General features: G+C 35.8%; 1 protein-coding gene and 1 pseudogene across 1 annotated transcript; both read right to left on the bottom strand.

The window, feature by feature from the left end:
* Positions 1–1,390: 1,390 nt before the first annotated feature.
* LOC133858922 (protein DMP2-like) lies at positions 1,391–2,721 on the bottom strand. The gene has a single exon (XM_062294371.1). The coding sequence runs from the start codon at positions 2,669–2,671 to the stop codon at positions 2,027–2,029; it is 645 nt and encodes a 214-aa protein (XP_062150355.1). The 5' UTR covers positions 2,672–2,721; the 3' UTR covers positions 1,391–2,026.
* A 10,331-nt stretch (positions 2,722–13,052) lies between these two features.
* On the bottom strand, positions 13,053–13,866 carry LOC133858921 (protein DMP2-like; annotated as a pseudogene).
* Between the last annotated feature and the right edge of the window lie 4,396 nt (positions 13,867–18,262).

Here is an 18,262-nt window from a genome sequence, read left to right as displayed (position 1 = left end):
AGACATCATATATAAACATCACACAAAATAACAAATCCGGATATATATACCAAAAAATCATTCCGGTAAACATCATTAAAAAAGCTAATAATTAGCGCCCCTTCCACAAAATCTCCAGCGAATTAGAAGCCTCTGATTTTCCAAAATTTTTCTGACGTGTTTTACTGGTTGCCTGCGTCAAAACAGTCATGATCGTCACCATTAGGCCAAAATTAGTCTCAAACCCAAAAATCCTAAAAGAATTGGCATTTACAAATAAAAGATGTAAACAACTACAAGTTTAAAGCAAACCCCCGTGAAAACAATACTTCCCTTTTGTTGGTTGGTAGCCGCATGCAGATAAAAATAAAATAAAATAATACGCTACAAATTCTTGTTAGTAATAATTTTTTTTCCCACATTTTCTAGTTTAATTAAAATCTCACTTAATAAGTGTAGTCCAATACATCACTTATTATTCTAAAAATTTAAAGTAATAAAAAATAATAAATTTAATCATACAAATTACTATTCTAATTACTGACATTAACATTCATACAAGAAAATGCGGTCATGTTTGTTAAAATTTTTGAGTTTATAACTTTTTCAACAGTACTGTTCCAAAAAAAATAACGGAGTCATTACAATTGCTAGCAGCACTTTGTCCGATTCTCATCATCATCTCATCGATCTTTACCATCACGACCCAACTATATACCAATAAAAATGAAAATACAAGACTCCATATATATATATATATATAACAAAAAAATTCTAGCTACCATTAAAATTCAATCTTTGGCTTTGTCTATGAATCTCTCCCTCAGGTTGTACTCATGATGCTATTAGTCCGTTACGAACATCTCCAAGGGTATTCACCTTTGTTAAGGAAATTCAAGATCAAGAACAGCAAAGCACTCCTACTAGCAATCTGGTTCACATTCAACCAGAAAATGACAATTCTAGTCAACCTAAGCTGCACTCTTTCTTTACTAATTTTCCTCTTAATCAGCAGCAATCCTATAGCTACCTTGCAGAAGACCACAGCAGCAGCTACCAAGCTACCTCACACCATTTTGTAGAAGACCCTAGTAGCTGACACAGTCAACTCTACTCCTGATTTTATGGTCTCCATGTTTTCTGCTGAATACTCCTCCAACTCAGCATAGATTCATGTGTGATTAGTCTTGGATCTTGTTCTTTGTTTGTATTATGATCAGAAGCATAGGAACTTGTTACTTTGACTTATGTCTAGAACATTGTGTCCTGTTATTGTCTCTGTTATTGGTTCACCGAGCCTGTATGTACTCTTGTATATTCACTCTCTATATATAGAACAATAACTCTGCCCTTGGATTTTAACCAAGCAGAGAATTCTCAAACTCTTTCAACCTTCGATCAAGAAAGAAAAAGAAAGGAAAAGGATTCAGTTCTCTTTTCTATTACGTACGGTTCTAACAAAATAACAAAGTCATTCGAGTACGTACATAAAATGACAGACCTTGAATCTGCTACAAGCCTACATCCCTACTAGCTAGCTTTCATCCATGTTAATTGGCCAGTCATAACACTCTAATACTTCCTCATAATTAATCCTCCCATAAAGCCTTGTTTCAACAGCTTTTCCTTAATTCTACAGCCGCCACTCTCTTTCTTTGAACAGTAAGCCGCACAGGAGAATTAAAGAGATATTGATCATGAGCATGCACCACGTCGCTCCAAGACATGAATTCTCTTTTGTTTGCTTTAATTTTGTGGAAGAATTAGACTGTGAGGCCTTTTAGTTTGTGGAAGATGGAATTGCCTTCCCTTTGGGACTGAATTGAATCCAAACATGAAAGACCCCTTGTTACAAGGAATAAATTACAAATTACAAATTACAATTTCATGACAGCCACCAAACATATATATGTCAATTAAACTCAAACCCTCTAGACAAGGAAACATGAGTACAATCGTACAAGGCAACAGGGTAAAGAATAAGAAGAAGAAAAACCACACACAAACACAACCACAAACTTCCTTAGACTTTCGTCGTCGATATATACTATACTTCTCCACCAGACTTGGAATCTTGCGAAGGCTCACTTGAAGGGTATCCGATTCCATGGCGTTTATTAGGGAACACCACGAAAACCACACTAGAAACCGCGCCAACAACAGGTGGCAGCACCTGGAGCAAAGTCTTCTCAGTGGACTCAGACACCGGATAGAAGCACCCAACTGTATTTCCATCCAAAAGCACCAAAGCAGCAAACACAATCACAGCGAAAAAGGCGTGGACGAAGTCCGCAAACCGAAGCTTATACGTCGACAAGTCAACCTTCTTAGACTCCGGCGAGGGCCAAAGACCCTTGCTTGTTACAACCCCGCAGTGTGTTTTAGCGTCATCTCCAACGTAGCTGTCTGTGAAGGAAGAAAAGAAGCAAGACAAACCGCAGAGAGCAACAAGAATGGCGGTGAGGTACTTGTTGATGGTTTTGCAGTGGCCATTGTTGGACAAGGCAGGGCTGAGGAACTGGTACAGGAAGACAGTGCCGGTCGGGAGGAGCTTGATGAGGTTGCCAACTCCTGATAATGTTTTTTCTTGAATGGTTTTTTGGGAGCTTCCTTTGGACTTGGAGGAAGAGCTAGCTGCACCCATGGGATCGATTAATCCTTTGGACATGGAGGAAGAGCTAGCTGCACCCATGGGATCGATTTTGTTTGGTGGGATTCTTGCAAGTGATCACAACTAACTCTTCTTGGGGTATATATATTAATATATAGAACCTAGATACACGGCGCAAGTTAGATTAAAATTGACCTATATAATTTTATACTCATTCTTCAATAGGATTTGAACTTGACATGCGACACTAGGGTGGTTAATTTTTTACGCAACCCATAAACCCAACAAGAAATTAAAAAATTATAGTAAAAGAATTTGACACATTTAATTAAATGGGTTAGGTCAGAATTAAGCTATATAATCTTATGTATATATATAGCTCAACACGCACGTACGAGTTAAACCAAACACAAACATTCATCCCAAAAAAAACAAATACAAACACAAACACAAATTGATCACAACCTTGGCCTAATTTAAGCATAGATTCAGTTTGATACGTGACTTGACAGACTTGTGAACACTCCAAGTCTAAACCTGCCACTAGTGGTGAGCAAATCCCCGCAAAACCCGCCCCGCCCCATAGAACATAAAACCCGCACCCATGGTGCGGGCCACGGGTCTTCATTTGGCCCCCCCGCACGGTGCGGGGGGGACCCTTGAAAAATCTCGGGTCCCCGCCCTGCACCCTCATATTTTTTTTTTTTTTTTTAAAAAAACTTTCTAACTAAATGGCTAACTTTCAGAGTTTCTAAACCTAAGCCCTCTTGCCTCTTTGTCTCTGAGTCGCACAAGCCGCCACCCACAAGCCACAAAGTACCGAGTTTGTGAAGCCTTGAAGAAAACAACGCCGGCCATCCAAAAACCGGCAAATCACCTGCTCAAAAATCCGGCCAAACGACACCACCGGTAATTTTTCTTTCTTATTAGTTATTATCTGGTTTTTTCTTCTTGTTTTGGGGAAGATTATCACTGCCTCAAGTTTTTTCTTCTTGTATTCTGTACATTTGCTTAGCGACCCCTCCTCCACCACAAACACCGTTCTCAGGCGACACGTCACACGTAGGAGGTCGGAAAGCTGAATTGCGGTGCCGCCGCTCGTTCCGTCCAAATGCCCCGCCCCCAGCTCTCTCGTTCCGCCACAACCACAGCACACCGCCAAGTCCACTACCGTCGAGGACGCCTGATGAGTGATGAGTTTTCTCTTCAAAATCTGATGTGTTTCTATTTTTGAATTCTGATGAAATAAGCGATTTCAATAACCACATTATAGAAGATCAGGAAGATCAGGATGATCCCAGTCCTCTGTCTTCCTCCTTTCCATCTTAGTTTTTATTTTAACATGTTCACTTAGTGGAGAGTTATGTGTTTGTATTCATAAGAAGATGAATTACATTTGTACAAGGAATGTCACTTAAAGATAGAATCTATGACTAACTGATAAAAGGTTTGTCTACAAGTTGTTTGATAAAATGATTAGGTCAAGCATCGGGTTGGTGTTTATCTCTATGCTTGGATATGTCTCAATAAGTGGAACTAGAGACGTTGATGTTATTGCTACCATGGGTTTGGTTTCACTGTATAAACCCGCGGGGATCCCCGCCCCGTTTATCCCCACCCCGTCCCCACCCGCCCTGTACGGGTTTAGTGAATTTTTCACGGGGTTTGGGGAACCCGCACCCCTATGGGGCAGGGTAAAAAAAAATCCCATTCCCACCCCCCATGCTCACCCCTGCCTCTACCCCACCTCTAAGGTGGTACGTAATTGAAAATGTGACTTAGATGTCTAACCAAAATCTTCAATGAAATTAATACTTGATTTTTTTTTTTTTTATTTATTTATTTATTTATTTTTTCCTCGTGAACCAGTCCAAATTTTAGTCTATGCATGTGCTTTGATGAAGCGTGTGGGAAAACCCATATTTCTTGTAAAAAAATAATATAATAAGGTAGATATCTCTTTCCCATATACTTGGCACGTAACATTAATAGTTTAAATTAAGGCATGTTGTAGTAGTGCCTGACATAATTAACATATATATAGACCAATTCAGCTCAAGTAATACTTTTCTATTTGAAGGATTGATTATATACTTGACAATTTAAGCACGTTTTAATTTAGCATTTCTCTTTTAAGGGCAACCTGATAACCATGAGGACATAATATTCAATTTCTTCATTTTCTTTTGTCAAACAATAAACAATTTTGTGTTTGATCAATGCGTTAAAATACTTATTAAATGATTAACATAATATTCAATTTCTTCATTTTCTTGGTCAAATTAAAAACAGTTTTGTCTTTGATCGATGCGTTAAATATTTAGTGGGTGGAGTTTCTTTATCTCTAGTCACAATCTAGCCACAATAGCCTACGGGCAGTGATTTTTTGCCTTCAGGCATGTATGAGCTTCTTTTGTATTTGTATTGGCCTTTGGTTAAGTGCATGTAATCCCATGTGAGGCTCATATTCAGTAATGAAGTCTTCTGTTTCATTTCAAAAAAAAAAAAATATTTATTAAACGATATTTAAATTCACTTTTTCTTATTATCTTAAAATTTTGGGATAAATGATGATTTAACATAATCAGAACAAAAATTTCAATTTCAAACTTTATCTCAGTCATTTACCTTAGCCCTCATTTAAATTAAACATTGTATATCATGAATCTCACAAATTAAAAGAGAGTTTTAACCCATATACAAGTGAGAGAGTTTGGGTCGATATATATATTAAAGTCTAATCGATCTATTTCTGGTTGCATGTAATCACACTACAAAAATTAGTTCAATTTGCCACGCGCAGTTTGACACGTGTATAGTATCATACACGTGTCAAACAGTTTGACACGTTCATTTTGACACGCGTGAGACGCGTGTCAAATGTGCAAGTCATTAACTGCACATTTTGACACGTGTATTAGAATACACGTGTCAAATTTGACACGTGTATTCCAATACACGTGTCAAATCGATTTTTTTTTAAAAAAAAAAAATCCAAATCGAATTTTTTATTTAAATAAAAAATTTAATTAAATAAAAAACTCAATTTGAAATTTTTTTTCAATTTAATTTTGTTATTGTTTTTTAAAATTTATTTGGGTTAATTAATTAATTTTTTTTTTTTTTTTTTTCAAGTTTTATTATTTCTGACCACAAATAACGCAATATTTATTTTACCCAAAAACAGCACAAAATCATATTACACAAACCAATAGTTAATAATATATTCGTTAACTACGCAAATATTTACGAACAAAAAATAATTACACAAAATATCTACAAATCTGAAGGGCGTCCCTGCGAATGCTGTAGCAGGGCGAAGGTGTAACGGGCGAAGGTGTAGCGACAGTGGAGTGCTGGCTCATCTGTCGTCCAACAGGCGACAACGTACCAACCGTTGTCGAATTACCTGCAAATAATATAGACAATTAAAGTATATAATATTACTTGCAAAATTAAAGGGGTAATGAAAACAAATTGAAATTAATTTTGTCCTATACACAATATAAATCATACCTGCAGATGCACTACTAACAGACGACGTACTACCTACGTGTGTAGGTGAAGACTGAGTACCAAGACATGGTGCTGATATTCCCATGGAGGACATGAAGACTTCAAACTGTCGCATGCGCTGCTCCATGGCGTCGAACTGTTGCACGCGCTGCTCCATGGCGTCGAACTGTTGCACGCGCTGCTCCAACCGGTCATTCCTCACTCGCTCAGCCTGTAGCTCCGCTTGGATCTCTTCCATCTTCCGAGCGTGTTCGGCCCAATCCCGAGACGTGCCCTGAGATGGTCCCCCCTGTGACCGAGGCCTATATGAGAAACATGTCCCCCGAACAAGTGTGACATTCGGCCCAACCTGCTGAACCCTCCCTGTATACTCAAGCCTCCCAACCGCCTGTTCGTAAGAATCGTTCGGTGCCCAACGCATCGTGTCTGCGGAGACGCTTTGCGTGGCGGCTGGATCACTGGATAAACTCTGCGTCATCCTCTCCTGTACGTTGTCAACATGAAAAACTCATATATTGAATAATGACATATCACACATAATTTAAAAATATTAGTAAATTAAATCAGTAGCATACGCATAGGACCCGTGTACGTTCGTTCACGTAAGTACCATCCTTCCTTGTGTGGGTCTTCACGAACGACGCGGCGCAAGTGGGGGGCGTGCCAGATGTACATGTCTGTCGTCGTGCAGTTGACATATATAACAAACAAATAGCGATAAAAATAGTATAAAGAAAAAGAAAAACAATTAGCAACAAATATTAAAAACATAAACACATATTTTTTTTATACCTCCTCATGATTAAATCTGGCATAACCTCCTTGTGTATTATTATACGTGTCCAATTGGACGCGTGTATTTAATACACGTGTTCATTTGGATATGAGTATTAAATACACGCGTCCAATTGTGAAGATGGTACAATTTGACACGTGTCTTATAAGACACGTGTCAAATTGGACGCGTGTCTACAATAACTGGTATTGTAGACACGCGTTTAATTGTGAATATTTTTGTAGTGTCAGACCAAACTCATGTTGATCAACATGCGTTTGTGTCAGAGAGATATATACGTACTCTCTTTTGGCTGTGTGGGAATGTCAACAAAGATATGGAGAATTTGACCATGGCGGCCAGCGTTAATTACCTGAAAAAAATAGACAAATATCTACTAGTCCAACTCTACTGTTTGTGTAAAAGATGAGCCTTATATTATAATTAATTGATGCCACCATGGGTGAGATTATATTAAGCTAGCAAGTACATTAATTACGAAATCATGCACACGTGGCATATTTCAGTTATGCTTTATCTTTCTTCACGAAATTCTTGTACAAGCAAGCCTACGTACTTTGGTTGAGTTTTCGACCTGAGAGAACTCCAATTCGTGTTTACAAGCAATGTGAAATATGAGATATTGGACGACGTACTTTTCTCTTTAAACCGAACTAATTAAACCACCATTTATATAGAGAAAGATGTTTTCGTGAAGGAAAATAATTTCCTTTTGCATATATGTATATAGTAACTTTTTTCTATTATATAATAACATAGAGAAATGATTTTTCACCACCTAAACATACAACTTTTCACCACCTTGTCTATGTGGCAAGGTGGTCCCCCACTTTATTTTATTTTAGAGTAATGATTCACTACCACCTAAATATACAACTTTTCACCACCTTGTCTATGTGGCAAGGTGGTCCCTTACTAACTTTAGAGTTTTTTTATTTTTAAAAAATAAAATAAAGTGGGGGACCACCTTGTCACATAGACAAGGTGGTGAAAAGTTGTATATTTAGGTGGTAAATAATCATTTCTCTTTATTTTATTTTTTTAAAAAAACTCTAAAGTTAGTAGGGGACCACCTTGCCACATAGACAAGGTGGTGAAAAGTTGTATATTTAGGTGGTGGAGAATCATATCTCAATAACACATATATATATATATATTTATAGAAGTTAAATGATAGAGAAGTTTTAGACTTTACCCTTAAGAAAATAGATTTGAGAGGAGAAAGGGAGCATATCTGTTCGATCCTCTCCACCTCTCACTTTTATTTTTTACTTCCTGCTCCTACCTTCCCCCTCCGATTCTAGTTTTTTCTTTTCTTTGTAGGTGTTCTTCGACAAGATCAGAAATTTTGGCATCTCTGCTGTGCATTCGTCCATCTATCTCCGTGTTGTACCGTTTTTGCTTTGAATAATAGTTTTCTTCTCTTTAGATCTGCCATCATGGGCGATCTATGGGATGAAGGTTAGTCAGTTGTGAGTGGTTATCTCTCACGGCCTGCATAGTTCGGTGTGAAGGGCCGTTTTAAAAGAATTTTTTTAGGATATATATATATATTTGGCTACCTTTGTCTTAGATCTAATCTGCTCGGAGCAGATATGCTCTTTAACTATTTTTATACATGGGTTAGTGGAAGATGAAAGTCATAGGTAGTACTTTATTTATTAATGTAAGAATTTTGTTTGTATCTATAACTATGTAACCTCATAGCATGTGACTATGATTTTGCAGAACTTTATGCTCGTGATCTTTAATTAATGAAATACTCGGATCTTTCATTAAAAATAAAAAATAAAAGTTTATTTCTGGCCAGTTTTGGTTTGAAAGCTATATATATAAGTGCATTTACGTCCTTTTATTGCTGTATATTATATATATACCGAACCATACAAATGGTGAAGATCTCTGATCTTTATTTGTTTATTTTATGTATGGCACACTATTGACGTGTTATGGCTGGTTTATTTGAACCATATATATATATGTCACTGCCCTGAGGTACGTATTTCAATACAGTCGCTTGCCTTGCTGAGACTCTAATTTGGTTTGTCACGTTAAATCGTCACTAATTTCAAATATTTAAGTTTATAGAAAATAATAAATTTAATTATTTAATTAATATTTTAATGTTTATTTTCACATATGTGTCCAAATTCTATCTCCCTTAATAAATAAAACTCAACACATAAGATATTTAATTGAAGTGGAAGCTAATTAATCGGTGAAGACAAGTTTCGAACTCAGAGTACCTTTTCTCTGATACGTACCATATATGTTAATTAAATCATCATTTATCTAAAAAAACTTAAATAATAATTTAACATTTCATATATATACACCAAGATCAGTATGGTGGAAGACCATTCAACTGGACGAGGTGAGAATTGCTAGGCTTCTCTCTTTAAATTAATATGTTTTTGCAAGTTGTGAATTTTAAAGTCTACGTACGTACCCTTAAGTTAAATGTACATTATATTAATCCTCTTAAGTCTTGACTAACTTAGGAGGAAAAGAAAAACCTTTTATTTACAAGTTAATTAAAGACAAATGATGATTATAAGGTGAGAATGACGTTACTATTAGAAGATTACGAGATTAAAACTATTTTTCTTTAACGTGTAAAATATAGCGAGGTGAGAAATATATATGGTACTCTTCTGAGTCTTCTCTCTTTAAATTGGTGTTGTAACTTAAAAATTTAAGGGTGCGTTTGAGATTGCAATTTCGTAGACAATAAGCACGATTTTAAACCAAATCGCAGAACATAAATCGTTTAGAAACTGCGTTTTTAAAAATTGTGATTTGAAAACGCAGAAAATCTATTTTTTCAAATCGCATCTGAGATGGTGCTTTTTTGAAAAAAAAAACATAATTTTAAAAGCTAATTTGCGATTTTAAATGCTAAACTGCGATTTTGCCAAACACTTAACTGCGTTTTTAAAAATCACTTTTTTCAAATCTCACATTTTAAAATCGTGATTTTAAATCGCACTTTTTGAAATCGCAAACCCAAACAGACCCTAATTCTATATATCCTTCAATTTTTTAATTTTCTTTAGTCTTGACTAGCTTAGGGGGGAAAATAATAACCTTTAACCACAAATTATTACAAGGGGGAGAATTAATGATCATCATACTATTCTAAAAGATTAAGGTTGTTTTCATTTTGGTGTAAAATAGTTTTAGTCGAAAGTAATTTGGGCAAATCACTTCTTTTTTAGTGTTTGGTTCGAGCCCTAAAAATAATATTGAAAATATTTTTAAGTATTTGGTTATAGTAATTAAAAATCTCATTGGAAATAACTCAAACAGTAATCCGCATGACCAAGAAATTTCTTCGGGAACTCGAACACGGTCTAATTTATCATAACTCACGTGAATGGCTCTTAAAATATACATTGCGGAGTGCGATTTTAAATGCCATAAAAGGGTATGGCCAACCTCCCTCACTGAACACCAATTAGTTTTCACATGGAATAGTCAAAGTTAGGCTCGATCCGACGCAAAGAATTGAACACAAACTTCCCTTGTTTGTAAATAAAAATAAATAAATAAATAAAAGAAAAAAAAAAAAAAAAAGGTTGGATACAATTACAAGTTACAACTTGAGCAGCAAAAACATGTCAAACCTGTGAACAGGAAATATAAGGGAACATGAAGAAAATAGAAGAGGAAAGAAAGTAGGAAGAAAGCACATTCAAACTTGGTTAGATTTTGGTCAAGGATATTTCTCCACCTGAGTTGGAGTCCTGTGAAGACGTAGTACTTGAAGGGTATCCGGTTCCACCGCGCTTGTAAGCTAAGGGAACAACGCCGTAAGCACCCTAGAAATTGCACCAACAACGGCAGGCAACACATCTGATTTTTCATCATTTTTACAGTCATATTCTTAAACTTTAAAAAGTATTAATTTAAAATATTTATCTTTCAATTTTTATTTTTTTATTTTTAATCTCAACCCTCTGTTAGAATTTTCCGTTAAATCCTAACGGAGGGGTATTAAAATTTCTAAAATACCCATAAAATTGCAAAAATTTAGGTGTTTGTTAGGATTTAACGAAATTTGCAATAATACCCATACCTGAATCTTTGAAAATTTTTATAATATTTAAAAAAAAAAAAAAAAAAAAAAACGGGGGTATTTTAGAGACTAGATTTAACAGAAATTCTTAACGGATGGTTGAAATTAAAAAATTGATAACACTTTTTAAAATTTAAAAGTATATATGATTGCAAAAATATCAAAAGATTAAAGGTGATAAGTGAATTAGTCTTCCTTAGGTTTTATGTCTGATACTCTTAAGACAATCGACATAAGTTGCAGTGTCATATTGTCGTCTGATACCAAGCCAATATATATGCAAATGCAGTATTATGAGAAGATGGGAAAGCCTACGCCAAAGGTAGAGGGGATGAAGTTTTTGAAGGGGAAAGGCTATAAAGATGCAAAGGACCTTGCAGGTGAATGTGAGCCGGTGGTCATCCTTGCCAAAGGCCAAAGTACGTGACCTTTGTCTTACCCGGCTGGCTATATATATATATAATATTCTTTGGACAGTTTATTCTGACATATGAAAAGACACATGACAATTTTATAGACGGTTATTCCAAACCCGGCCATGCAGTTTAAAAGAAAACTCTATCTTTGTTATTTAGTGTGATTGTGAATTAATTTGTGGTAGATCGAACAGATGTTCAGAAGACATGCAAGTACGGAACGAGAGTGGATTATATTTTGGCATCAGCAGATTCAGCGTACAAGTATGTTCCGGGTTCATACTCGGTGATTTCATCCAAAGGGACTTCTGATCACCACATTGTGAAGGTTGAAATCAAGAAAGTAGCTGAGAGTGTTCAAGAGATTGCCATTAGACAGCAAACAAAGATTAAACAAAAGGTTGAAAGAATCTCAAACCAATGTTATTCAAGAGGTATTTGACACATCTAATTAATTTAAAGTCTTTATCATCAGTGTGTAAATAATTATTACAAATTAAACAAAACTTATTGTTTGTGGTTTGAAATTATGAATAAGAGTTTATGGTAATGAATATATTGTAAAAGTTTATGGACCTTACTCACTCTCAAAAGACACATTACGAGAGGAATGGTGTACATGGCTTATAAAGTGTCAATGTCATGTATCTCTAATGTGGGACACTTTAACATATATTATAATATGAAGCGTGCCTAATTGATTGATTTTTAGTCACTGATCGAGGCATTCATTTTATTTCGTCAATCTTTTTGAACATCAATTAATTCTAGCAAAAACTAACCAAAGGGAGGATGGCCTAATTGCTTTTTTTTGGATTTGCATCTTGGCTTCATATTCTCTACCTTACTTTTACTTTTACTCTAGAGTAATAATATTCTTCATACGTACCCAATTCACACAAACTGATGTGGCGTGTGAATCTACGTCATTCAGTGTAAAATAGGTGTGATAAATAAGTATGTAGAGTAGCATTACTCCTTAAAAAAAAAAAAAAAAAAAAAAAAAAAAAAAGCCACTTAAAACATGTTAGCTCAACCTTTATAAAATGGGTGTGAAGAATAGCATTAATCTTTATTTTAACAATATTATCCTTTTGGCAATTGCTTGAGAGGTTTTTTCTTTCTCATTTTTGGTTTTTTGTTTTCCTAAACTCACTTGGAAGGGACTCCAAAGGAAAATGCCATATCTTGCCATTTAATTTTCATCAGATATTATAGGATTTAAATTCTGAAAGCGCAAAATTTGGCATATATGGAAATGACTAATCCATGGATACTAGAAGTTTGCTATAAATAATAAATTTATGAGTAATGTTATTTAATAGATTTTGCTATACAACTTGATGATATGATAATGATTGATTTTTCATTGACACATCAAGTTGTATAGCAACAATATATATCTCAGTCTACTAATAGCATATATTACTAGCCTGAAACAAAGTGGGCTTTTGTGTCCACGGGCTTGAAGATGGATGGGCCTGGTTGGACTAAGGGGGCCATGGTGAGAGGCTGGGTCTTTGTAAGGTGGAATTGTTGGGCCGGTTGTGGGATGAGATAATCAACACAATGGAGATATATATATATATATATATATATATATATATATATATATATATATATATATATATATATACTCTTCCCTTTTGGACTGAATTGAATCCAAACACGTAACCCTTGTTACAAGGAATAAATAAATTACAAGACACAACTTGACGGCCACTCGGCCAGGAAACATATGTCAAACCTTAATTTAGACAAGGAAACATGCATGACTACAATCGTATAATGCAACATGGTAAAGAATAAGAAGAAGAAAATTAACCACACACAAACACAAACTTCCTTAGGCTTTCGTCGTGGATTCTTCTCCACCAGACTTGGAAACTTGCGAAGCCTCACTTGCAGGGTATCCGATTCCATGGCGTTTATTGGGGAACACCACGAAGACCCCACTACAAACCACGCCAACAACAGGTGGCAGCACCTGGAGCAAAATCTTCTCAGTGGACTCAGATACCGGATAGAAGCACCCAACAGTATTTCGATCCAAAAGCACCAAAACGGCAAACACAATCAGCGCGAAAAAGGCGTGGACAAAGTCCGCAAACCGGAGCTTATACGTCGGCAAGTCCACGTTCCTAGACTCCGGCGAGGGCCAAAGACCCCTTGCTTGTTGCAACCCGGCCTTTAGTGTGTTTTAGCGTCATCTCCAACGTAGCTATCTGTGAAGGAAGAAAAGAAGCAAGACAAACCGCAGAGAGCAACAAGAATGGCGGTGAGGTACTTGTTGATGGTTTTGCAGTGGCCATTGTTGGACAAGACAGGGCTGAGGAACTGGTACAGGAAGATAGTGCCGGTCGGGAGGAGCTTGATGAGGTTGCCAACTCCTGATAATGTTTTGTCTTTAATGGTTTTTTGGGAGCTTCCCTTGGACTTGGAGGAAGAGTTGACTGCGCCCATCGGATCGATTATGTTTGGTGAGATTCTTGTAAGTGGAAACTAATTAACAATATATATGGAGAGAGAGAGAGAGAGAGAGTCGAGATACACAGCTCTGGTTGCTTTTACGTATACGTAAAATGGTAGAGAATTAATGGATGGCATCGCTTGTACATCTCGGAAGATGTGGGCTTCATTTCTAATCCATGTAAAAATTTATGGGCCTTACTCACTCTCAAAAGACACCTTGACAAAGGAGGGGTGTTCATGGCTTATAAAGTTTACAAAACAATGATCTCTTAACAATGTTGAACATTTTAACACGCCCCTTCACGTGTGGCATCTTTGGCCAAACAGGTGTTCAACAACGGGAGGAAAAGGTCCATCATTGTTAAAGGAACCTGCTCTGATACTATGTAAAAATTCATGGGCCTTACTCACTCTCAAAAGACGCCTTGAGAGAGGAGGGTATCCATTGCTTATAAAATCTACAAGACAATGATCTCTTAGCAATGTGGGACACTTTAACAATCTAAGCTTTGAAGATTGATTGATTAGTTTGATATATACACTTGCAAACTGTGCGCGCAACAGCAACAGTACTACCCCACCCCCACCACTTAGGTGGTAATTGAGAATGTGAGAGGTCTACTCAATTAATGAAATAATTGATTTTAGTCTAATATTTAAGCATATGGATGTTTTGATGAAGCGTGTGGGAAAACCCATATTTCTTGTTAATGCTAATAATTAATTAAAAATAATAATAGTAGATATATATCTCTGATTTCCCATCTACTTGGCACCTTACATTATATATTAATCAGTTTAAATCAAGGCATGTTGTGTACGTTAAAGCATTTTCAAAATTAATATGTATATATTTATTTTGTGTTTTGAGAATGTTTTAAAATAAATGTATTAAATAGTATTAAATGAAGATAGTCTCACATAAAAAATAAAGAAAGTGTAGTTAGCATTTATAAGGCCCAACACATGCACTTTAATCATTTAAAGCAATGCTTGGGGTGTATATACATATGTGTATACTCTAGTATAGTGCGAAGCATCGGACGCACGCACACGAGTATGGCAGTGAGCTGTAAAGTGCTAATGATGCACTTGGTACGAAGCATCGAAGTGATCTAATCATGACCATTCAATTTTGGATGGTCATCATGATCATTCAATTTTGTGATTTGATCTAGACCATAGGATGCTTTTTAGGTAGATCTAGTGGTTAGATTTATTAGACCATCACTAAAATAAACTATAAGGTAAAATCACATTTGATCGAATGGTTGAGATTAAATAATAACGATCTAATGGTTATTATTAAATAATTATTTATAATGATTTGATCTAATGGTCAGATTAATTAAGTGTCTGTTAAAATAACAGTTTATAACTATTAATTTAGCAGTTATGGACAGTTGGATTAACTGTTATTCAATACAATACATAAGTAACTATTGTTCAGTTATTAAAATTGTTATAAATTTTGAGTCTCTGTCTCTTGTTATAATAGAAAATCTGAAACAATTCTGATTTATTTTTCGTTTGTGCAAAACACAATTAAACAAATACAGGATTTTGAGCTCCATTGTATTCTAGAGAAATATTTGCTATAACCCTTTGAATACCACTTCTAGTGATGACATATAATTTTTTAAGAAAAGCACGCAGCTCAAGAATATTTCATTTTTATGCTTTCTTTTACTTTTCTCTAACATGTTGTAGTACTAGTTCTTCACGTTAACATATGCATTAATATTTAAGGTCAAGTTATACTTCTATTTCAAGATTATTGCTTGAAAAATTTAAACACATTTTAATTTAGTACTTCTCTTTTAAGGGGGACCTGATCTTGTGGACAGAATATTCAGTTACAAAATCAACAATGCTGTATTTCTTTATTTTCTTGGTCAAATAGTCAACAGTTTTGTGTTTGATGTATCAAATGTCCATCAACAGGACAAGATAAGAAGAAATGGGTGAATATGAACGTGTGGCCCATTACTATTCAAGCGTATATGTTGTCTTGGATAAACATACTTCACCCTCCGTTTATTGACTTAAAAATATTTTTCGTTGAAAAATCTTTTTAACAAAATCATGTTTTAGAAAAATTAATTTATTAAAAATAATTTTAAGTGTTTGACTCGTATGAAAAATGAGTAAAGTGAAAAACGACTTATGAATTCTTGTGCAAGTCCGATAGTTGTCCAGCTGTGGTCCGGCTTTGAGAAGGAGAAGCTCAAACTCGAAATTAGTTTACAAAATTTAAAAGTGTAAACCATTTTTCGAAACTAAATAATTTCTTTTTTTGTTAAACCAAAAATATTTTCAATTTGACTATCATTTCGGTCACACCAAACACAAAAAAATACAAACAATATGCATAGAAATAAATAGACCCGCAACCTCACATCACGTTTAAAAATGAGTTAAATAGTTATCAAAGTTTAATCTATTTCTTGTTGTAATCAAACCAATCTCATGTTCAACATGCAAGTCAGATCCACGGCTATTTGAGCTCTTTTTAAAATATAAAGCCATTAGATACATCTAACGGCTTAGAACATGCCGCCTACTAAACAATAGGTGGCATGTTACCGAGGAAAGGTAAGGTAAAAAAAAAAAAAAAAAAACACTCATCTTGGCAAAACCTTTTTTTTTTTTTTTTTCCCTCTTAACTACTGGTTCGACTACTAGTCCCTATCCCTCCTCATCAACAATTTTGCCCCAGCTTCAAGACTAGGGTTGGCAATTCGGGTTCGAGTCAACTTGTTTGACTTGCGAACCAAAATCCGACACGATTATTAATCGAATTGAGATCCACAACCCGAACATGACACGACTAACCCGTTGGGTTACCCAACCCAATCCGATTTAGTTAATGGGTCATGTCGACCCGATATGACCTAAACCGACACGACTTTTTAAAAGATTTTTTTAAAAAAAAAAAAAAAAAATCAATTTTTTTTAGTAAGTAACGGGTGAACCCGTGAGTTGAAGGGTTAACAGTTGACCCGAAAACTAAATCGGTCAACCTGCCAACTCATTTAGCCTAAACCCTAACCCTATAATTCTGTATCATATTCGTGTCAGATTGGTCGAGGATTGAATGAACATCACCACCCGTGCACAGTTCAAAGCCATAGAGATGCGAAAATGGAGCACTTCGGGCGTCTGAAATGAAAATGCGAAAATGGAGTCTTTGGATGGATACGAAAATGGAGGCCAAATCTTCTCTTCTCCTGCTTTTCGTTTTTTTTTTTGTCAAAATGGAGCTCTTTGGACTTTGGATGTCTGAAAATGGAGCAATCTGTTATGCAAATAGTACACTGATTTTAGAAGAGATGGAGGAAGATCTGTTCAAGCTTGGAGGAGGACCAGTACTCTTGCGTAGAAAAAGCAAAGATTGGAGGAGGAAAAAAGACTGAACGAAGCATTTAAGTGTTTTTGAGGTTTTTGAAAAGGATTTGGCTTCAGTTGTGTGAAGCTTACATTTTCTTAAGATTTTTTTTTGCTTAGCCTTAAGATTTCTTTTCGACGCTGTCTCTTTTCAAGCTAAAACTTTTTTCTTTCTTCTCTTAAAAAAACATTTTCTTTCTTGAAGATAGCTATACCATTGATTTACCATAGCCTGAGTATCAATGATTTGACCGACAATATACCCGACAACCAGAATTTCTTCTTTCTCCTCCTCCGTCAGCGTCAACTTCCCCCACATCTGTTCCAATTCGTCCGCCATGCTTCACCACTTCTGTCTTGTTGTTGTAATCCAGCCAAACCTCCACTACCCTAAGGATATGGAGACAAACCATCACCTCTTTGCTTTCTCTACAGAGAGCACTGAGAGAGACGGTAAAAGTTTTTTTTTAAAAAAAAAAATAATCTTGAGTCTGTGATGATCCCAACTTCCATGGTACTTTATAGCAAAGCCATTCTCCGGTCTCAAAAACACCTTTTCACCATTGGAACAGTTTGGACTCCAAAGGCATTGGCCTAGCCATTGTGGATGCTCTCAATGAAGAGAAAACTGATTTACCAAAAACCATCCTAACCTGATAGCCGAATGGTTCTATTTGGGAGGGAGAGACAGAGATGTTGAAAGAGAAAAGAGTAGAAGAAACAGAAAGGTTAAACCCAAGGGGATGGCCTAAATGGTGAGGCTTGCGGCCTCTTGGGATATCATCCCTTGAGGTTTCGAGTTCGAATTTGGCTACGCGCTATCTCCTTTTTGGGACCAGCCACTTGGGCATAGCCCGCATGTAAAAGCTCAATTCTTACAATAGCGTTGGGATGGGGTCAAAGATTAGTCTGATAATTTTGGTTGGGCCTCTGTGCTCGAAAGGCTACTACTGTGTGTGGGACAGTATACATTAATTTTTAGGCCGTTAGATGTATCTAATGGCCTA

The sequence above is a fragment of the Alnus glutinosa genome, chromosome 1 (assembly GCF_958979055.1).
Source record: "Alnus glutinosa chromosome 1, dhAlnGlut1.1, whole genome shotgun sequence".
Lineage (NCBI taxonomy): Eukaryota > Viridiplantae > Streptophyta > Magnoliopsida > Fagales > Betulaceae > Alnus > Alnus glutinosa.
Note: the sequence above shows the minus strand (reverse complement) of the source record. Positions and strands in the feature narration are given on the sequence as shown.

Excerpts from the sequence above, each read along its gene's own strand:
- LOC133858922 (XM_062294371.1), bottom strand. The coding sequence starts at position 2,671 with ATGGGTGCAGCTAGCTCTTCCTCCATGTCCAAAGGATTAATCGATCCC.